Source organism: Neodiprion lecontei, chromosome 2 (genome assembly GCF_021901455.1).
Source record: "Neodiprion lecontei isolate iyNeoLeco1 chromosome 2, iyNeoLeco1.1, whole genome shotgun sequence".
Classification (NCBI taxonomy): domain Eukaryota; kingdom Metazoa; phylum Arthropoda; class Insecta; order Hymenoptera; family Diprionidae; genus Neodiprion; species Neodiprion lecontei.
In genome coordinates this window covers 32317633-32334635 of record NC_060261.1, presented here as the reverse complement: position 1 = coordinate 32334635, position 17003 = coordinate 32317633, and the positions used below count along the sequence as shown (strand labels likewise).

Here is a 17003-nt window from a genome sequence, read left to right as displayed (position 1 = left end):
AGGAGTGTCAACGAGCATCTCAAACATCTCGATATTATGGCTCAATCACAACGATTGAGTGACAATTTAATTTAAGGTGACAAACTCTGCCGAATGGAGAAAATAGAATCAGGACTCATCGATTCGACCAAATTGTTGTCACTTTTTTAACTGTTTGATATTTTTCACCATAAATCACTCCTTTTTTTTGAAATTCTATTCAATAGAGGGAATAGATTTTTTCAAGAAATGAAATAGGAATGAAAAGTTTGCACATTTTCTTAAATCTGAAATTGTCAATTCACGCAGCTGTAATAAAGTCAAGATTTTTATACCGTAAATTGAACTGTAAATTAGCACTAGAATTACATATTTATACCATAACCGATATTGTCGAATTGTTTTTAAATTTACATGTAAACTTTGGGCCGTTCTCCATTGAGGCAATTGGAGTTTTTTCCAATCCAATCCGAAACGCAAACTTTTACCATTGATCATAAACAAGGATCAAAGAATTGCTCATTCAATCGAGTATCAAGTCCTTGCATTAAGATTTTTCCATCGAAATAAAAATTCCATCGCTATTTATTTTCTTCGTGAGTATTATCAAAGAACGCGATTCGTTTGGTTTTCGCAAAGCAGCGCAGCTGCGAATCGCAAGCCGACACGAAGCGAAACGTACTGCAGAGGAATCGGCCAAAGAACTGGTAGGAATTAGACCGATTCGGTTGGGACCACTTTAGTGTCTTATTCGGTCTGCGTACCCGCATATAAGGGGCGGAACGGTGTCATCGAAAAATGCGATGCTAACTAATTGCTTTATTATACGTTTTACTTGAGCAGAAGCGGCGAATACATCTCGCATCCTCCAAAATTTATGACGGTGGTTTCTCGAAATCTCAGGAAAAGAAATTCAGACTTTTAAGTTTGTACTCAATTTTTGTGAGCGTACATGACATTCGAATCTGGTTATAACTTATACCAAATTTAGCGGTACGGTAAATAACATGGTAAATTTTATTACTTTCTATGCATTTCATGCTTGATGGTAAAATAAAATTTCAAATCATCGATACAAATGTTATAAATCATTTCCAACTCACCCTATGATGGACGCTGTAGCGACATTGAGAAGCGTGACCAGAACAAAGACAGTGTCCACCGATGTTGATCTCCTTGATAGAATAAAAGCCCCTCCGTTTATCGACGATTGTTTCGCCCATTGGCCTCAATCCCTGAAATCTTAGCCGGACGAACCGAGCTTGCGTGAACTCTTCGAGCTCTGAACTGTGGTTCAGAGCGCCAGGCCGACCGTTTATGAGATACGTGTGAATCTGAGAATTTGCAAGAAAACACACAGGATTGATGAAATCATAGATGAATACGTTGCAGGGAGAGTAGATGAAAAATTTGGATCCTTGACATTCTTTTCTCGTAGAGTCAAACCTGAGCAGTCTGACTTGATACGCAACGTTCAAAATTTTCTGAATCATAATTGCGCAAATTTTAAAAGTCTAAAAAATTGAATTTGACATGTTTCAATAATTCGACAAAAATGCACAAGACGTGAAAGCAACTTTGGAACATTATTCGCGATTAACACTGACAATTTTAAACGAGGAATTTTGAAAATTTCTTATATAACTTCAATTGTAGATATCTTTGCAAATGAAAAAAGAATCACCTCGGCCAGTTCTATCAATTTCGCAAATTAGAAAAGGCTCGTCCGTATCAATCTTGAGCCAACACGCGAAGTATACATGCGTAATAATCGCTCGCGAACATCGATGAGCGTTGATACCCATATAAGTTGACGGATGCGTATACCTGTACATAGGTATATATACGTATACATATATGCATAAACCGCACCGCATATACACGTATGTACGCGTAAGTTCGTCCCGCGGTGTTGAGAGTTAATTTTTTTGTACACGGGTACAAAATCTTAGCGAGTATCTTAACTGGCTTCAAGTTCAGGGCATATACCTGACTAGGGAGAGTGCAGCCAATGGGAATGGCCAACGGCAAGAAGGGCCATTTACGGAAGCGAGTGTCGCTCGTTTTTTGGATCGTTTACTCGTCGCGCGCCCCATGCGCAAGAGGATCCGCTGCTCCACCGCCTGCCGCACGTACACCTACACGTATACGTGCATGCATACGTACATCGTACACACGTACGTGCGAGATGCGCTCTCTTATATTCTCGTTCTCTATCTCACGGCAATGGCGCGCAATGCAATGCAATGCGATGCGATGCGATGCGATGCGATGCGATGCGAAGGGAAGGCAGGCAAGCTACGGTGGGACGACGACACGATAATTGTTCCTTTTCCCAGAGTTCGTGCAGCAGCAGCATCACTGCCGTAATTAAAACCCTCGTTGGTTGGTATTTAACTTGTAGTATTATTATGGCCCGTGCCATATGCAGCGCCGCAAACAAGATTAAGCGCGTGCGGTGCGCGCGCCTTTCCTTCATCGTCAATTTGTTTCTTCATGCGATTAAAAATAAGAGACGCGGATTCGACGAGATTCCATATTAACAAGAGAGAAAAAGAATGGAAGACATATTGAAAATATATATCTCCTCTTGTGTATAAACAAACGACTACGGTAAGAATGGGAGAAAGAAGTTCCTTGTACTTCTTTATACCGAGTACACTGCAACTACTTTGCAGTCGGTTATGGCTATATCCTTCTACGGTATCTGTAGCAATCTGGACAGTTTTCTTTGAGATATTGCAAGTGCGTATATACTTCTTATGCTTCTCACGCTTCGGACACTGCGTGATATACTATCAGTTTTCAGTAAAAAAAAAAAAAAAACAAATTTAATCAAACCTCGCAAGTTTTTCAAATACTATACAAGGAATAGTGAAATTTCTCGTCGAATTTCCAACAACTATACTTTCAATGATACGAATTTGCAAGAAAGAAATTTTGTTATATTTGACTCGAGAGAACTTGACTTGATCACCTGAAGAAACGTTTCGTTTTTGCGTGAAAAGCAGTAATAAATCATTTCTGACAATCCATCAGTGTTTATTACTGTTTATACTGAATTTATGAAATTATTTCACGTAGTCGTATTTAAAATGTAATTTTTTCTGCATAATTCTATAAAGTGATCGAATAAAACGAGAAAACTATCTTCAGTTTGATGATAAATTATTTATTAATTTGTCAAGGTAAATAAAATTTTCTTGATTCAAATTCAAATTAATCTGAATGAAATCATTTAATAAAATGAGAGAGTCACTTTTATGGATGGGTTTGAAAGTATAGGACGATCAAAAAATATCCTGGCCACAATATCGTTAGAATTCGTCTAGATGATATAGGATCGTGTACAGATTCAATATTTTAACCATTCTGTATTTTGACTCTCTACTTGTTGAATTTTCTTTACTTGGACTTTCTGCATTTTAACAACAGGAATTAACAGGAACTTGGACTATTGATAAACGCAAATCATTGATTCCGCAACGTTTCGACCATTTTATTTGGCCTTCTTCAGGCGTCTATAAACATACATATAAATACAAAATATTTTAAACACAACGCATAATACATATAACAAGATTATACAATTAATAGCAAATAAATTTACCTCAATTTATAAGCGTAAACAATATAAATCTTCTTATACCACTTCATTAGCTACTCATAAATAATTAACAAAATTCAAAAATTTATTAATTAAAAAGAACGCAGCTAACAGAACCGACTTGTACATGTAAATAAACTGTCGACCGCAGTCGACCTCAAAATATACATAAATGAGGAAACAGTAAGCGAATGAAGCGCCCTTGTTTCCCACATTCACCGCCGCGGGAATTCAAAACAATACTCTAAAACATTTCTACAATATCTGAGTCAAAACAAAATTAAATACATTAAAATAGTCTAAACATTCAAAAATAAAGTAAAACTAACGTGCGTCACCAAGATAATCGTTATAAACCGATAAAATCTCGTTGTACATTGCACTCAGATTCTGGGTGTCAGTACGCTTATTTACCGTGTCATTAAGTTTAATCCAAACCATTTCACTAACCGATCTTTTTAACCAGTTATTCTCTAAATCTAAGATCTTCGCTTTGTCAAAATCAAACCCATGACCCGAGTCGAAGTAATGTGCGGCCAGCGCTGTTTTGTTCTCATCCAAGATTTTAACATTCCTACAACTATTCCTATGTTGGTAAATCCTATTTTTTAAATACTGTTTGGTTTGACCCACATAACAAAGTCCACAAGAGCACGGGATCTTGTACACTACACCTGCTCTTTGATCCTGCTGCACTGGATCCTTTAACTTAGTGTATAATGATTTTATTTTATACACGTTATAATAAGCCAGCTTTACATTAGTACCTGTAAAACAACTATTAATTTTATGTGACAAGCCCGGAACAAAAGGAAACCGGCAGTACTTGATGAAATTCGTAGGACGAACTCCACCAACCCCACCATTTGCTTTATTCTCTTTAAACTTAATGATAGCTGCACGAACAAACGATCTTGGATAACTGTTATTAGTTAACAATATCTCAATTTTTTGATAATTGTCCTCATGATACTCTTCGCTGCTAAGTCTAAACATTCTATCCAGTAAACCATGAATCATTCCCACTTTCTGTGACATTGGGTGGTTGGAACAGAAATTCAAAATTCTTCCTGAACTAGTTGGTTTGGTGTACCAATTAGTCTTCAAATGGTTGTTGGATCTTTCAACCATGATATCTAGGAATGGAATACAACCATTCTGTTCCACTTCCATGGTGAACTGGATATTCTCTTCAAAGCTATTAAACAACTCCAAGACTCTGTTTAATTCCGTCTCAGGGACTGCAGCGATAGTATCATCTACGTACAATTTAATAAACGCAATGTTAAACGGGAGGACCGTAATTATCTGTTGTAACACATAATTCATAACAATATTGGCCAACACCGGACTAGCTGGATTGCCCATACTACAACCTTCAACCTGTCTGTACAACACCCCATTATACGTAAAATAACTGGTTTCAAAACAAAACTCTATAAGTTTAATAAGCAAAAATTTAGGAACTTTAACTAAATGTTTGATGTTGTCCCAAGATTCATTAATGACCTTCAATACTAAATCCTTACGGATATTTGTAAACAACGAGACTACGTCAAGTGATATCAATCTATAATCACTATGTAATTCAACGTCTCTAATAAAATCAACGAATTGAAAAGAATTTAATAAATTAAAACTAAAAGTATCCACAACCGGTGTCAAAATTTCATGTACAACTCGCGACAACTTATAGCTAGGAGATTGTATGCAACTCACTACCGGACGTAACTTGCAAGTTGGTTTGTGCGTCTTACGTAGTCCATATATCCGTGGTGCTCGAGTATAGCTCGACCGAAGGTTCTTCTCTTCAGCTTCGTCAATCACACCCGAAGATGCTAGCTCCGCCACCAGGTTATTGGCTCTTTTTTGGTACGTGAGAGTTGGATCTCTATGAAGAGGTAGGTAAGTTGTCCTGTCACTAATTAGTGCGCTCATCTCTCTCTCGTACTCTTCTCGGAACATGATGACAGTTGAGTTCCCCTTGTCTGATCTTGATACCACCAAATCTTCATTTTCTCTCAAAAACTTTTTTGTAACGATTAAATCTTTATTTAACATTAGACGGTCTTCAGAACGTGATTGTCCCTTACAAAAATTGGATAAAATGTTGATACTTTTAGATCTCAGATTTTCTTTCACTGCGGATAAGTCAGCCGCATTACAATTGTCTAACTTTACTGCACTGATGCAATACTCTAGATCTTTAATAACTTCAGGAACTATAGTGATCTTATTTTGGATCTGTAGCCCAAAGTTTGGCTCCAGGCTTAGCGTTCTGTAAACTTGTTTGGGGAGTTCTCTATTAGTGTAATTAAAAACACATTTATTTGCATCCGGTAACCTGATGCCATTTAAACGTTGTTGTACCAACTCCTCCAACTTCTTCATGTTAACCTCTTTAATCCTCGTAAAGATTTTTGAAAACCTCACCTTGTTCACAGATTTACAATTGTCAAACAAGGGCTGTGGTATTAAACTCTTCAGTTGGTTACATATCTCTCCCAGCTCTTCATTCACTTTCTGTAGCTTCCAAATAGTAATTTTAATTTCAACGTTCAACACTGACTTCTGAAAATTATGTATGAGCTTGTCCCCGAGATTCTTGAAAGGATGGTATTCAAGAGTCAAGGAATATGTGCACTTCAGGTTGTTACTAATATGCTTGGGAATTACCTTGTTGGAGCGACATTGGAGTAAAAAGACTCTTCTGTTCAGCAAACCAGCACGTGTGGATGTCAATTTTGCCCAAGATTTAATTAGGTGAAGTGCTCTGTCTCCATATGTATGCTTAACGAAGTTGAAAAATCCCCCAGGTAAACTATCCATTATATTAACGTCCATGATATATCATACAAACAACAGGAATTAACAGGAACTTGGACTATTGATAAACGCAAATCATTGATTCCGCAACGTTTCGACCATTTTATTTGGCCTTCTTCAGGCGTCTATAAACATACATATAAATACAAAATATTTTAAACACAACGCATAATACATATAACAAGATTATACAATTAATAGCAAATAAATTTACCTCAATTTATAAGCGTAAACAATATAAATCTTCTTATACCACTTCATTAGCTACTCATAAATAATTAACAAAATTCAAAAATTTATTAATTAAAAAGAACGCAGCTAACAGAACCGACTTGTACATGTAAATAAACTGTCGACCGCAGTCGACCTCAAAATATACATAAATGAGGAAACAGTAAGCGAATGAAGCGCCCTTGTTTCCCACATTCACCGCCGCGGGAATTCAAAACAATACTCTAAAACATTTCTACAATATCTGAGTCAAAACAAAATTAAATACATTAAAATAGTCTAAACATTCAAAAATAAAGTAAAACTAACGTGCGTCACCAAGATAATCGTTATAAACCGATAAAATCTCGTTGTACATTGCACTCAGATTCTGGGTGTCAGTACGCTTATTTACCGTGTCATTAAGTTTAATCCAAACCATTTCACTAACCGATCTTTTTAACCAGTTATTCTCTAAATCTAAGATCTTCGCTTTGTCAAAATCAAACCCATGACCCGAGTCGAAGTAATGTGCGGCCAGCGCTGTTTTGTTCTCATCCAAGATTTTAACATTCCTACAACTATTCCTATGTTGGTAAATCCTATTTTTTAAATACTGTTTGGTTTGACCCACATAACAAAGTCCACAAGAGCACGGGATCTTGTACACTACACCTGCTCTTTGATCCTGCTGCACTGGATCCTTTAACTTAGTGTATAATGATTTTATTTTATACACGTTATAATAAGCCAGCTTTACATTAGTACCTGTAAAACAACTATTAATTTTATGTGACAAGCCCGGAACAAAAGGAAACCGGCAGTACTTGATGGTATCAAGATCAGACAAGGGGAACTCAACTGTCATCATGTTCCGAGAAGAGTACGAGAGAGAGATGAGCGCACTAATTAGTGACAGGACAACTTACCTACCTCTTCATAGAGATCCAACTCTCACGTACCAAAAAAGAGCCAATAACCTGGTGGCGGAGCTAGCATCTTCGGGTGTGATTGACGAAGCTGAAGAGAAGAACCTTCGGTCGAGCTATACTCGAGCACCACGGATATATGGACTACGTAAGACGCACAAACCAACTTGCAAGTTACGTCCGGTAGTGAGTTGCATACAATCTCCTAGCTATAAGTTGTCGCGAGTTGTACATGAAATTTTGACACCGGTTGTGGATACTTTTAGTTTTAATTTATTAAATTCTTTTCAATTCGTTGATTTTATTAGAGACGTTGAATTACATAGTGATTATAGATTGATATCACTTGACGTAGTCTCGTTGTTTACAAATATCCGTAAGGATTTAGTATTGAAGGTCATTAATGAATCTTGGGACAACATCAAACATTTAGTTAAAGTTCCTAAATTTTTGCTTATTAAACTTATAGAGTTTTGTTTTGAAACCAGTTATTTTACGTATAATGGGGTGTTGTACAGACAGGTTGAAGGTTGTAGTATGGGCAATCCAGCTAGTCCGGTGTTGGCCAATATTGTTATGAATTATGTGTTACAACAGATAATTACGGTCCTCCCGTTTAACATTGCGTTTATTAAATTGTACGTAGATGATACTATCGCTGCAGTCCCTGAGACGGAATTAAACAGAGTCTTGGAGTTGTTTAATAGCTTTGAAGAGAATATCCAGTTCACCATGGAAGTGGAACAGAATGGTTGTATTCCATTCCTAGATATCATGGTTGAAAGATCCAACAACCATTTGAAGACTAATTGGTACACCAAACCAACTAGTTCAGGAAGAATTTTGAATTTCTGTTCCAACCACCCAATGTCACAGAAAGTGGGAATGATTCATGGTTTACTGGATAGAATGTTTAGACTTAGCAGCGAAGAGTATCATGAGGACAATTATCAAAAAATTGAGATATTGTTAACTAATAACAGTTATCCAAGATCGTTTGTTCGTGCAGCTATCATTAAGTTTAAAGAGAATAAAGCAAATGGTGGGGTTGGTGGAGTTCGTCCTACGAATTTCATCAAGTACTGCCGGTTTCCTTTTGTTCCGGGCTTGTCACATAAAATTAATAGTTGTTTTACAGGTACTAATGTAAAGCTGGCTTATTATAACGTGTATAAAATAAAATCATTATACACTAAGTTAAAGGATCCAGTGCAGCAGGATCAAAGAGCAGGTGTAGTGTACAAGATCCCGTGCTCTTGTGGACTTTGTTATGTGGGTCAAACCAAACAGTATTTAAAAAATAGGATTTACCAACATAGGAATAGTTGTAGGAATGTTAAAATCTTGGATGAGAACAAAACAGCGCTGGCCGCACATTACTTCGACTCGGGTCATGGGTTTGATTTTGACAAAGCGAAGATCTTAGATTTAGAGAATAACTGGTTAAAAAGATCGGTTAGTGAAATGGTTTGGATTAAACTTAATGACACGGTAAATAAGCGTACTGACACCCAGAATCTGAGTGCAATGTACAACGAGATTTTATCGGTTTATAACGATTATCTTGGTGACGCACGTTAGTTTTACTTTATTTTTGAATGTTTAGACTATTTTAATGTATTTAATTTTGTTTTGACTCAGATATTGTAGAAATGTTTTAGAGTATTGTTTTGAATTCCCGCGGCGGTGAATGTGGGAAACAAGGGCGCTTCATTCGCTTACTGTTTCCTCATTTATGTATATTTTGAGGTCGACTGCGGTCGACAGTTTATTTACATGTACAAGTCGGTTCTGTTAGCTGCGTTCTTTTTAATTAATAAATTTTTGAATTTTGTTAATTATTTATGAGTAGCTAATGAAGTGGTATAAGAAGATTTATATTGTTTACGCTTATAAATTGAGGTAAATTTATTTGCTATTAATTGTATAATCTTGTTATATGTATTATGCGTTGTGTTTAAAATATTTTGTATTTATATGTATGTTTATAGACGCCTGAAGAAGGCCAAATAAAATGGTCGAAACGTTGCGGAATCAATGATTTGCGTTTATCAATAGTCCAAGTTCCTGTTAATTCCTGTTGTTTGTATGATATATCATGGACGTTAATATAATGGATAGTTTTTCTGCATTTTATTAACTCTACGCCTTAAATTTATACGTCTTTGAAAATTCGATATTTAGGCCTCTCCATCAATCGGGCATTCCAGTTTTTTTACCCCCCGCACGTTTATTTCTTTTTTTTCGCAGTGTAAAAGTAATAAAAGAAATCTAAAGAAAAGGAAAAGTCGTTGACGTCGATTTAAGAATATTAAAAAAAGAATAAATGACACACAAACGATCGAAGTACTTAATTAAATGCGATTATTAACTTCACATACCACTTGAGTATAGAAGCCTCGTTATACGCCGGGTTAAACGAGGGCTTAATAACATCCGATTGAAAAAAATGATCCAAGATTTATGTTACAGGCAATTTAAATAATTGCGCGGGCAGTCAGGCAGGTAGTATAACGGCACTGCGGGGACTCGCACAAAGGCAATTGGGTCCACCCATGTCGAAAACGTGTACCTGTATAGAGGTAGGTACCGGAGACCGAGTAAGGCAAGACGCCGAAAGCGCTGCTAATCGGGTATCAACGCACAGAATCGTCTCAATTATAATTCGACGTACCTAAAACGGAGACGCGAGTTTGACGACGAATGCGCGGAAGACTAAGAATGTGTAAAAGACAAAGGAGAAAATGACGACGACGATGACGATGATGATAATGGTGATGGCGATAATAAGTTTAAGAATACCGCGCCGTTCTCCATGGGCGTTGGCCGATAGTACGAGCTGGTGCAGACGACTTCGGTATCGCTGACGTAGGTCGGTTTCCCTGTAACCGGAGGCACCGAGTATCGGGTCCAGCATTCCTCGTCTGTGGGGGCGTAGTACTGCCAGGGAAAGAAATTACTCCCGTCCAAAGATCGCTCCAGGATCCAGGCCGCCGGAAGCGGCGAATAACCAGCCTTCACGATCACGTACGCTATCTGGTACACCTGTAAACAGAGAGAGAGAGAGAGAGATGAAACGACGGTGAAATATTAGACTGGGAGTCAAGGAACGAAGAACAAATGCGGGGGCAGAAGAATTTGAAGACCGTCGTGAAGTCCAGTCGTTTTTTTTTCCGGAGTAATGAGACGCGGAGACAAGATGCATGGCGTCTTTTGGAAATACCCCCCCCCTCCCCCCCCCCACAACCCCGTCATAATATCGCAATAACGGCAATGATCTGCAGATACAAGACAGCGCATATCTCATGTCATGAACGGTACTACGGACTGCCGAAAACCGTAGAGAAATAAAGATTCAGAGACATGCAGGGGGTTCGGATCGAAGGTTGAACACGGCAGGTACATCTAATCCCCGAAAAGGAACAATCGACAAATAATTGGAGGCGATTTCTAATCGAGACGCAGTTCGGCGGAGAGTTGGACATGTCCTTACATGGGAGAGGAGAGCGAAGGGGATAGAAAGGGAGAAGGAGAGGGGCTGAAACATGTGGAGACACGTCGTCTCACGACTCCGAAGTCTCGAGGGCTGCGCGTCGAAGACTCGAGATCGAAGTGAAGAAGACAACGAAGCTAGTGGCGAGAGGATCCAATGGCTGAATGTCCCAAGTACATAGGTTGTAGGTATCGAGGAACTCCGTGACGAAAGTCGGCGACTAACCTCCGACAACGTTTAATGGTGGCGAGGAGGTGATAAACCCCGGCATCCCCGAGACCGAGGAAGAGGAAGAGGAGGAGGAGGAGGAGGAGGAGGAGAAGGAAAGCCGATGAGACACTCCAGGAATAAAACAAGCCACGAAAACACCGTCTCGGTGGGTGTAGCGCGACCTAAGCCAGTCCAGCACGTGCGTCCTACGTAAATATTTGTGCTAGGAAGCGCATTTTCAGCCCCCGCGGTACGGCTCAGCTACCGCTGCACTATACATACAATATCTAGAAGCTCCTTTCACCGCTAACGTTAATACTTCACACGATTCCTTATCCCGTCAAGGAAGACCAGCTCTGGTCTTACTTAGCCACGGGTATTTCGAGCTTTCGGGATCCGGCTGCAAAACCCATCAGTTCAGTTAACAACAAAGGTATACCCTGTCACTTCTTCATCCATCGGCGGAGGGTGAAGATTGGTTCGTACATGGCTGTCGACCATCGAGTTTCGAGTATCCTTCGTTGTGAGATTCGTAGTAATTATTGGTACCACTGTCATTCGGAACTTATTGTACTGATAGAGGTTTCGAAAACTGAAACTGATAAGGTTGCTGGTTAATCTGAACTTGAGAATACTAGAGAATACTAGACTCTCGAAAAGCCTGTTGCGAAAAGTGGTTCTTTCGGGAATCGTTGTAGTTTTTGTACCCACACGGAAGCGGTTGAAAAACCGGTGCGGATTTGCCGATGACCCGGGCAGCATGGAGTGAGAGTCCGCTTTGTTTGGCAGTCCCAGGAGGTTATATTTCCTTTCGAGTTATTTAGCGGTGAAAAAACGTTCCCTCAACGTCCTCCGTAGTCGTCGTCGTCCTCCCTCCACCTCCTTCTCTTCTTCCCTTGTGAAGAGAAGAAACCGGCACCGCGCCGCGCGGTTACTTTGGCGAGTTCCCTCGGATCGTGGGGGCAATCATCATTCCATTCTAAATACGGCCGTGCGTTCTGTTCATCTCTCTGAGAAACCCGCGACGCCGTTGGAGGAAGAGGACCATAGCAGCAGCAAAAGCAACAGCAGCTCCTGGGTCTAATGATTCAAAAAGACCAGCTCACGTTCGTCCGCGTGACTGACAGGTTGTTGTTCCGTCGAAACGTATGTTTCATTCGAACGGAATTCCCGGTAACTGCTAAAATTTTCCTCCAATTTTTTACGGTACTGGCCAATGACCGACTGTATAAACGAGTGCAGACCAGACGGATTAGATTTTAATCGAAAGCCGATGAGAGGAGGACGTTACCTAACTACAACGAGCAACAGCGTAACGAATTACTTTTTCACACGATGCGATCTTGCGTCTAGCACAACTTGGATTACAAGGTACCGCCCCCAAAAGGATTCGACCAACGTCCGCGTTCACGATTTTTTACCGATCACGGTGGCGAAAATAATACCGTTCACGATTAGCCAATCAATTAGAGAATTCGTGAATGGGTATAGAATCTTAAATATATATAAATAACGCGATGCAAAAAGGAGAAATCGCTTACGAGAGGACAGGAGAGACGGCGACGGGAATCGCAAGGAGTGCTTCTGAGGTTTGCTGAGCCGGAGATTCAGCGCGTTGCCTTTTACGGTAGCAAAGATAGAGAGGATACCCAATGGTAATTTATTAGTAGCCACCCTTATAGCGGCCTTCCTTGGTGCTCTTCGAGCTCGTGCACAGGTATTTCCTTAACAGGAATTTGACTCGTGAGAAACTCCGGCTCCTCCTGATACACGAGGGCAAAGTGGAGCACGCCGCTGTTGGTCGAACGACAATGGAGAAAGGAGGGAAAACAGAGACGTTTTAAATCCAAGAAGGAGACAAGCGAGTAAAGGAAGAAAAAATGCGATACTCTTACACGCGTAACGCTTGTCAACGATACCGATTTTTAACTTTACTTTTATATTCTCGATCCTGTCCGCGCAAGGGACTCTCAACAACCGCGTGTGTAATTTAATCCTTGGGGTTTGACATCGGCGGGGATAAAATAATAATCGGATTATCTCGGCACGCTTCGGTTAAATTTCACAGTCGATTATTACAAGTCGAATCAGAAGTCCGGGCGACTCGACCATCCAGATTATAACTATTATTATATCTGGCACACCCATCTTCTCCTCTGACGCGAAGATGTCCGACCGCACATATGAAGGGAAACAAGATAAAAGTGAAGAAAAAGTCTGCGTCGTCGTACAGAAGTCCTCCTCCTCTTGTGTACACATTCGTTTGTATATATGTATGTATATACACATCGGTCGGTCCACTCAACTCCCTGAGCTACCTCCGGACCGCATCAAGCACAGCTTTTTCATCTTCATCTTTCTCCGCCTCCGTTTATCCATTCTTTAATTTTCTCCATATCAAAGAATCACTTCGATGTTTTGTTCCTGTAGTTGATAGGAATGATTGTTAAATTTTCTGCGACGGGTATACACATTTTTCAACCTCCCGGTACGCATTCATTGTGCCATGAAGGATGTTCCTCTTCCATTTCCGTGCGAACGGTCCGTTTCTCGTCTCGCCTTTTGGTACATGCGCCGTTAAAAATTGATTTCCCGGTGAAAGTAGTGACCAACGGTCGTCACCCTGTGGGAAGAAGAGGAGGGCATGAGAACGAAGATCGGAGTATCGCATCGCCGCGCCGTCTGGCTGACTTGAAACGGCGCCAGCTGGCGCCGACGACACCAGGATGACTGGTGGTGGTGATTCTGCCGTGTCTCCCAGAGGCGACGCGTCGCGACGTCGTTCTCTCGTTTCGCTTTCGTCTCCCCCAATTTCTTACTCATTTTTTGTTATTTTTTTTTCTTCTTTTTTTTTCTGTATTTATATTTAGTAGGTGTATAGACGTTAAGCGTGCGTCTATACGCACCTTACACCTTGCGCACGTGTACGGTGTAAGTATATCCGCGTGTATATGTAACCTTTAACTCCCATATACTAAACGGAGAAAAAGAGAGAAAGAATTGAGCTAGAGAGAAGTAGACGGAGGAAGAGATTGGAGGAGTAAAAACAAAGGTGGAAAAACACGGCGAGATATGTATAGGAAAAAACGTTCAGACAAAAGTGTAAAAAACTAAACGAATGGAAGAGAAGAAGGATACTTTACGACCGATAGATCTCTTCATTACTCAACGACACTCTCAGGCTTGACAGTGGAGCAACACGGTTTGATATTAGTACCGCTATAAACGCGACCACAGCCATACGTAATGGCATGTTTTCAATATACGTGATACACACAGTTGACAATTTGTTTAACAGAAAATTGGCTTGTTAATTCAACGTGATTCGATCAGAATAACGAAAAACAAAAAAGAAGAAAATAATCATGTGACTTGGAAAACTGGGTGAAAAACCAAAGTTGAATCGCGGTTTATTTGTCTATCAATCATTTTTTTCAAAATTTTTACTATGAAAGTATTCCGCACGACAAAGTCTTAATTCGCTCTTCTCAGAGAGAAGGCTTGAATGAAGGGAGGATGAGTCTTCCGAAGCTCTGGATGTGGCGAGCGGTACATTTCTCGTATTTATAGACTCGTCATCGGTTGTACGCTAGTCGCGGCTAACGGCTACAGCGGCGGAATAAGCAGCAACTGGAAGCTCATGTGAGACATGTACGAATCTCGCTGCTGGTAGTCAACGTGCCTACGCGTACGCGGCGTAGGTATGCGATCCACACCGATTTCGTACGACAGATATGTGGAGATTTTATTGCGTTTAGCTTTCACGTAAACGAAACTCGAATACATACGATACACGTATGGACGAACATGTAAGCTCCGACTATGTGTTATACTTCGCCGCTGTTGTATGACATTAGTCAGGAAGGCGGGAGGATCGTGTTAGTCTTCTTCGTTACAAGTAGGGTTGAGAATCTAGCTGCGGAAAGCAGATTAGGGGCCGTAGGTGGTTTGAGATAATTCACATCCAAAACGAAGGAGAAACGTACGTCGTTATTCTGGTTTCACTATTTCTCGTACAGCTTTTTATAGTTACTCTGGCGAATCGATTGTCGATTGCTTTAAGGTAGCTGATTTTTGCACGATCTTTCGAATTGTAATTCGAATGAACGCTGACCACCCACCTAACAAACGAGAATAAAAATACTTGCCGGAACTATTTACCAAGAAAATAAAGCGAGAACAATAAGAGAATAAAAATCTGACCAGCTGTCGAGCCATTCTATCTAGAAATCGGTAAACCCGTTTAACGCGAAGAAAGGAGAATAGTAATGCGAGGAAAAAAAATAAGATAAAAAATAAGAGAAAGGTAAAATTGACAAATAAAATGGAGTAAACCAATAAAACAAGGAAGTGTTAAGGTGCCCAAACCACAGATGAGAAAACACCTTGACGGACCACCCAAAACCGGGTTGAAGGCCTCTCTCTCTCTCTCTATCTCTCTTTTACTTCTCTCTCGGTCTCGCGTTCTCTCAGGCAATGAAAAGGACGTTATAAGCCTTAACGAGCGGGCGAGCGAATGTTCGTAGCAGAGAACGAAGAGTCTTTAACTGCAGAGGCGACTCTGCGGGATCAGACCTTCTTCCATCCTCCGCGGTTACGGTTACGTAGCCTCTTCTTCTTCACCGTCTTCGTCTTCTTCTCGTAAGGTTGAAACGACACCCGGTCGTGTTCATTGGTCCGTTGATTCCTCGAAGAAAAGAATAAGACGACGACAACGACGACGATGACGACAACTCGTGTGCCACTTTATACTTCACCTATCCCCGCAGTGTAGTAAAATGCACAGCGACACATGCACGCGGACCGTATCGATGAGGATGAGCGTGGGGTGCTTTGTGGTGGGCTTTTTTCCGCCCCCGCCCCCGCCTCCGCCATTGTCTCGCCGCAGGAGACGCCGGGGTGACGCTTATGGATGGAAGGACCTGGGTATGACGCCGTATACGAGAGTCAGCAACCCCCGTTGCCTGGGCTATCTGACAGTGCAATTATTCAGACCGGTGAGAAACACGCCTGTGCAACACACGAAGAAGGAGATGAATATTAAGAAGAGAATGAATACGGAGCGAGAACCGGATGAGAGAAAAAAAGAGAGAGGATGGAAAGAAGATGTTCAAACGCGTTTCAGCTGCCGAAGAGAAAATTGCAATTTTACTGGAATACAAATTACACAAAACGAATGTCGAATGATTAGTTTCTAGACTTTTCCCCTTCGTCACTAACTGGAATCCAACAGATACAAAGATTGATTCGGAGTATAAGATGGATAGTTACGTTATACGCGCATGTAACGAGTAATCGGGTCAAGACTTAAATAACACGAACCGCCTGTTGCAGCAACGACGGAATTGCTGAGTGCGTTCTAATCTCCATAAATGGTAAAACTTGAACAAGAGAGTACAGTAGTTGCACCGCGCTACGTGTACCTGATACAAGCAAAATTGCGAGATCTTCGTTCGCAATATATAAAGTTCCCATCAATTTACGTACATAAATTATTTTTGTCAATAAAGAGAGAGAGAAAAAAAAATACATGACACAAATGCAACAGTAACATAACTTAGACGACGCAATGCTTTGAGTGAATACTTGTTCAATGTAACAGTAATTTAAAGTACAACATAATGATCTTTACCGCGATCATCACGTTGTATTATTCGATTAGATAAAATGAAAATAATCCTAATGAAGGTAATGAAATACGTTAATGACCACGATATTCTTACTTCAGGCTGGTTTTAGGAGACGCAAT

The 17003-nt window shown here is 40.3% G+C and overlaps 3 protein-coding genes across 6 annotated transcripts in view; 1 reads left to right on the top strand and 2 right to left on the bottom strand.

Annotated features, from left to right (window-relative positions):
- LOC107217004 (laminin subunit alpha-1) overlaps positions 1-17003 on the bottom strand; it is a 167918-nt gene that overhangs the window by 45441 nt on the left and 105474 nt on the right. For both annotated transcript variants that reach the window (XM_046732348.1, XM_046732349.1), the window contains 2 exons: positions 10354-10596; positions 1083-1313 (listed from right to left, as the gene is read on the bottom strand). In XM_046732348.1, coding sequence (XP_046588304.1) covers positions 1083-1313; positions 10354-10596 — 474 coding nt within the window. The remainder of the gene's footprint in view (positions 1-1082; positions 1314-10353; positions 10597-17003) is intronic.
- LOC124293079 lies at positions 3454-7446 on the bottom strand. 3 transcript variants are annotated; one of them, XR_006902991.1, is made up of 3 exons: positions 6627-7446; positions 3590-6537; positions 3454-3500 (listed from the first exon to the last, which is right to left on the bottom strand). XR_006902991.1 is itself a non-coding variant. In XM_046732353.1 (3 exons), the coding sequence occupies exons 2-3, from the start codon at positions 6428-6430 to the stop codon at positions 3911-3913; spliced, it is 2415 nt and encodes an 804-aa protein (XP_046588309.1). In that variant the 5' UTR covers positions 6431-6537; positions 6627-7446; the 3' UTR covers positions 3454-3910. The 3 variants fall into 3 exon arrangements, 2 of the variants coding, with proteins under 2 accessions (XP_046588309.1, XP_046588308.1); XM_046732353.1 differs by having other exon boundaries at positions 3454-6157; positions 6263-6537; XM_046732352.1 differs by having other exon boundaries at positions 3454-6537.
- On the top strand, positions 7458-9589 carry LOC124293081. Its single transcript, XM_046732362.1, has 2 exons — positions 7458-9453; positions 9543-9589. The coding sequence occupies exon 1, from the start codon at positions 7492-7494 to the stop codon at positions 9130-9132; it is 1641 nt and encodes a 546-aa protein (XP_046588318.1). The 5' UTR covers positions 7458-7491; the 3' UTR covers positions 9133-9453; positions 9543-9589.

Coding starts and splice junctions, on each gene's coding strand:
- LOC124293079 (XM_046732352.1), bottom strand. CDS start 6,430: ATGGACGTTAATATAATGGATAGTTTACCTGGGGGATTTTTCAACTTC.
- LOC124293081 (XM_046732362.1), top strand. CDS start 7,492: ATGTTCCGAGAAGAGTACGAGAGAGAGATGAGCGCACTAATTAGTGAC.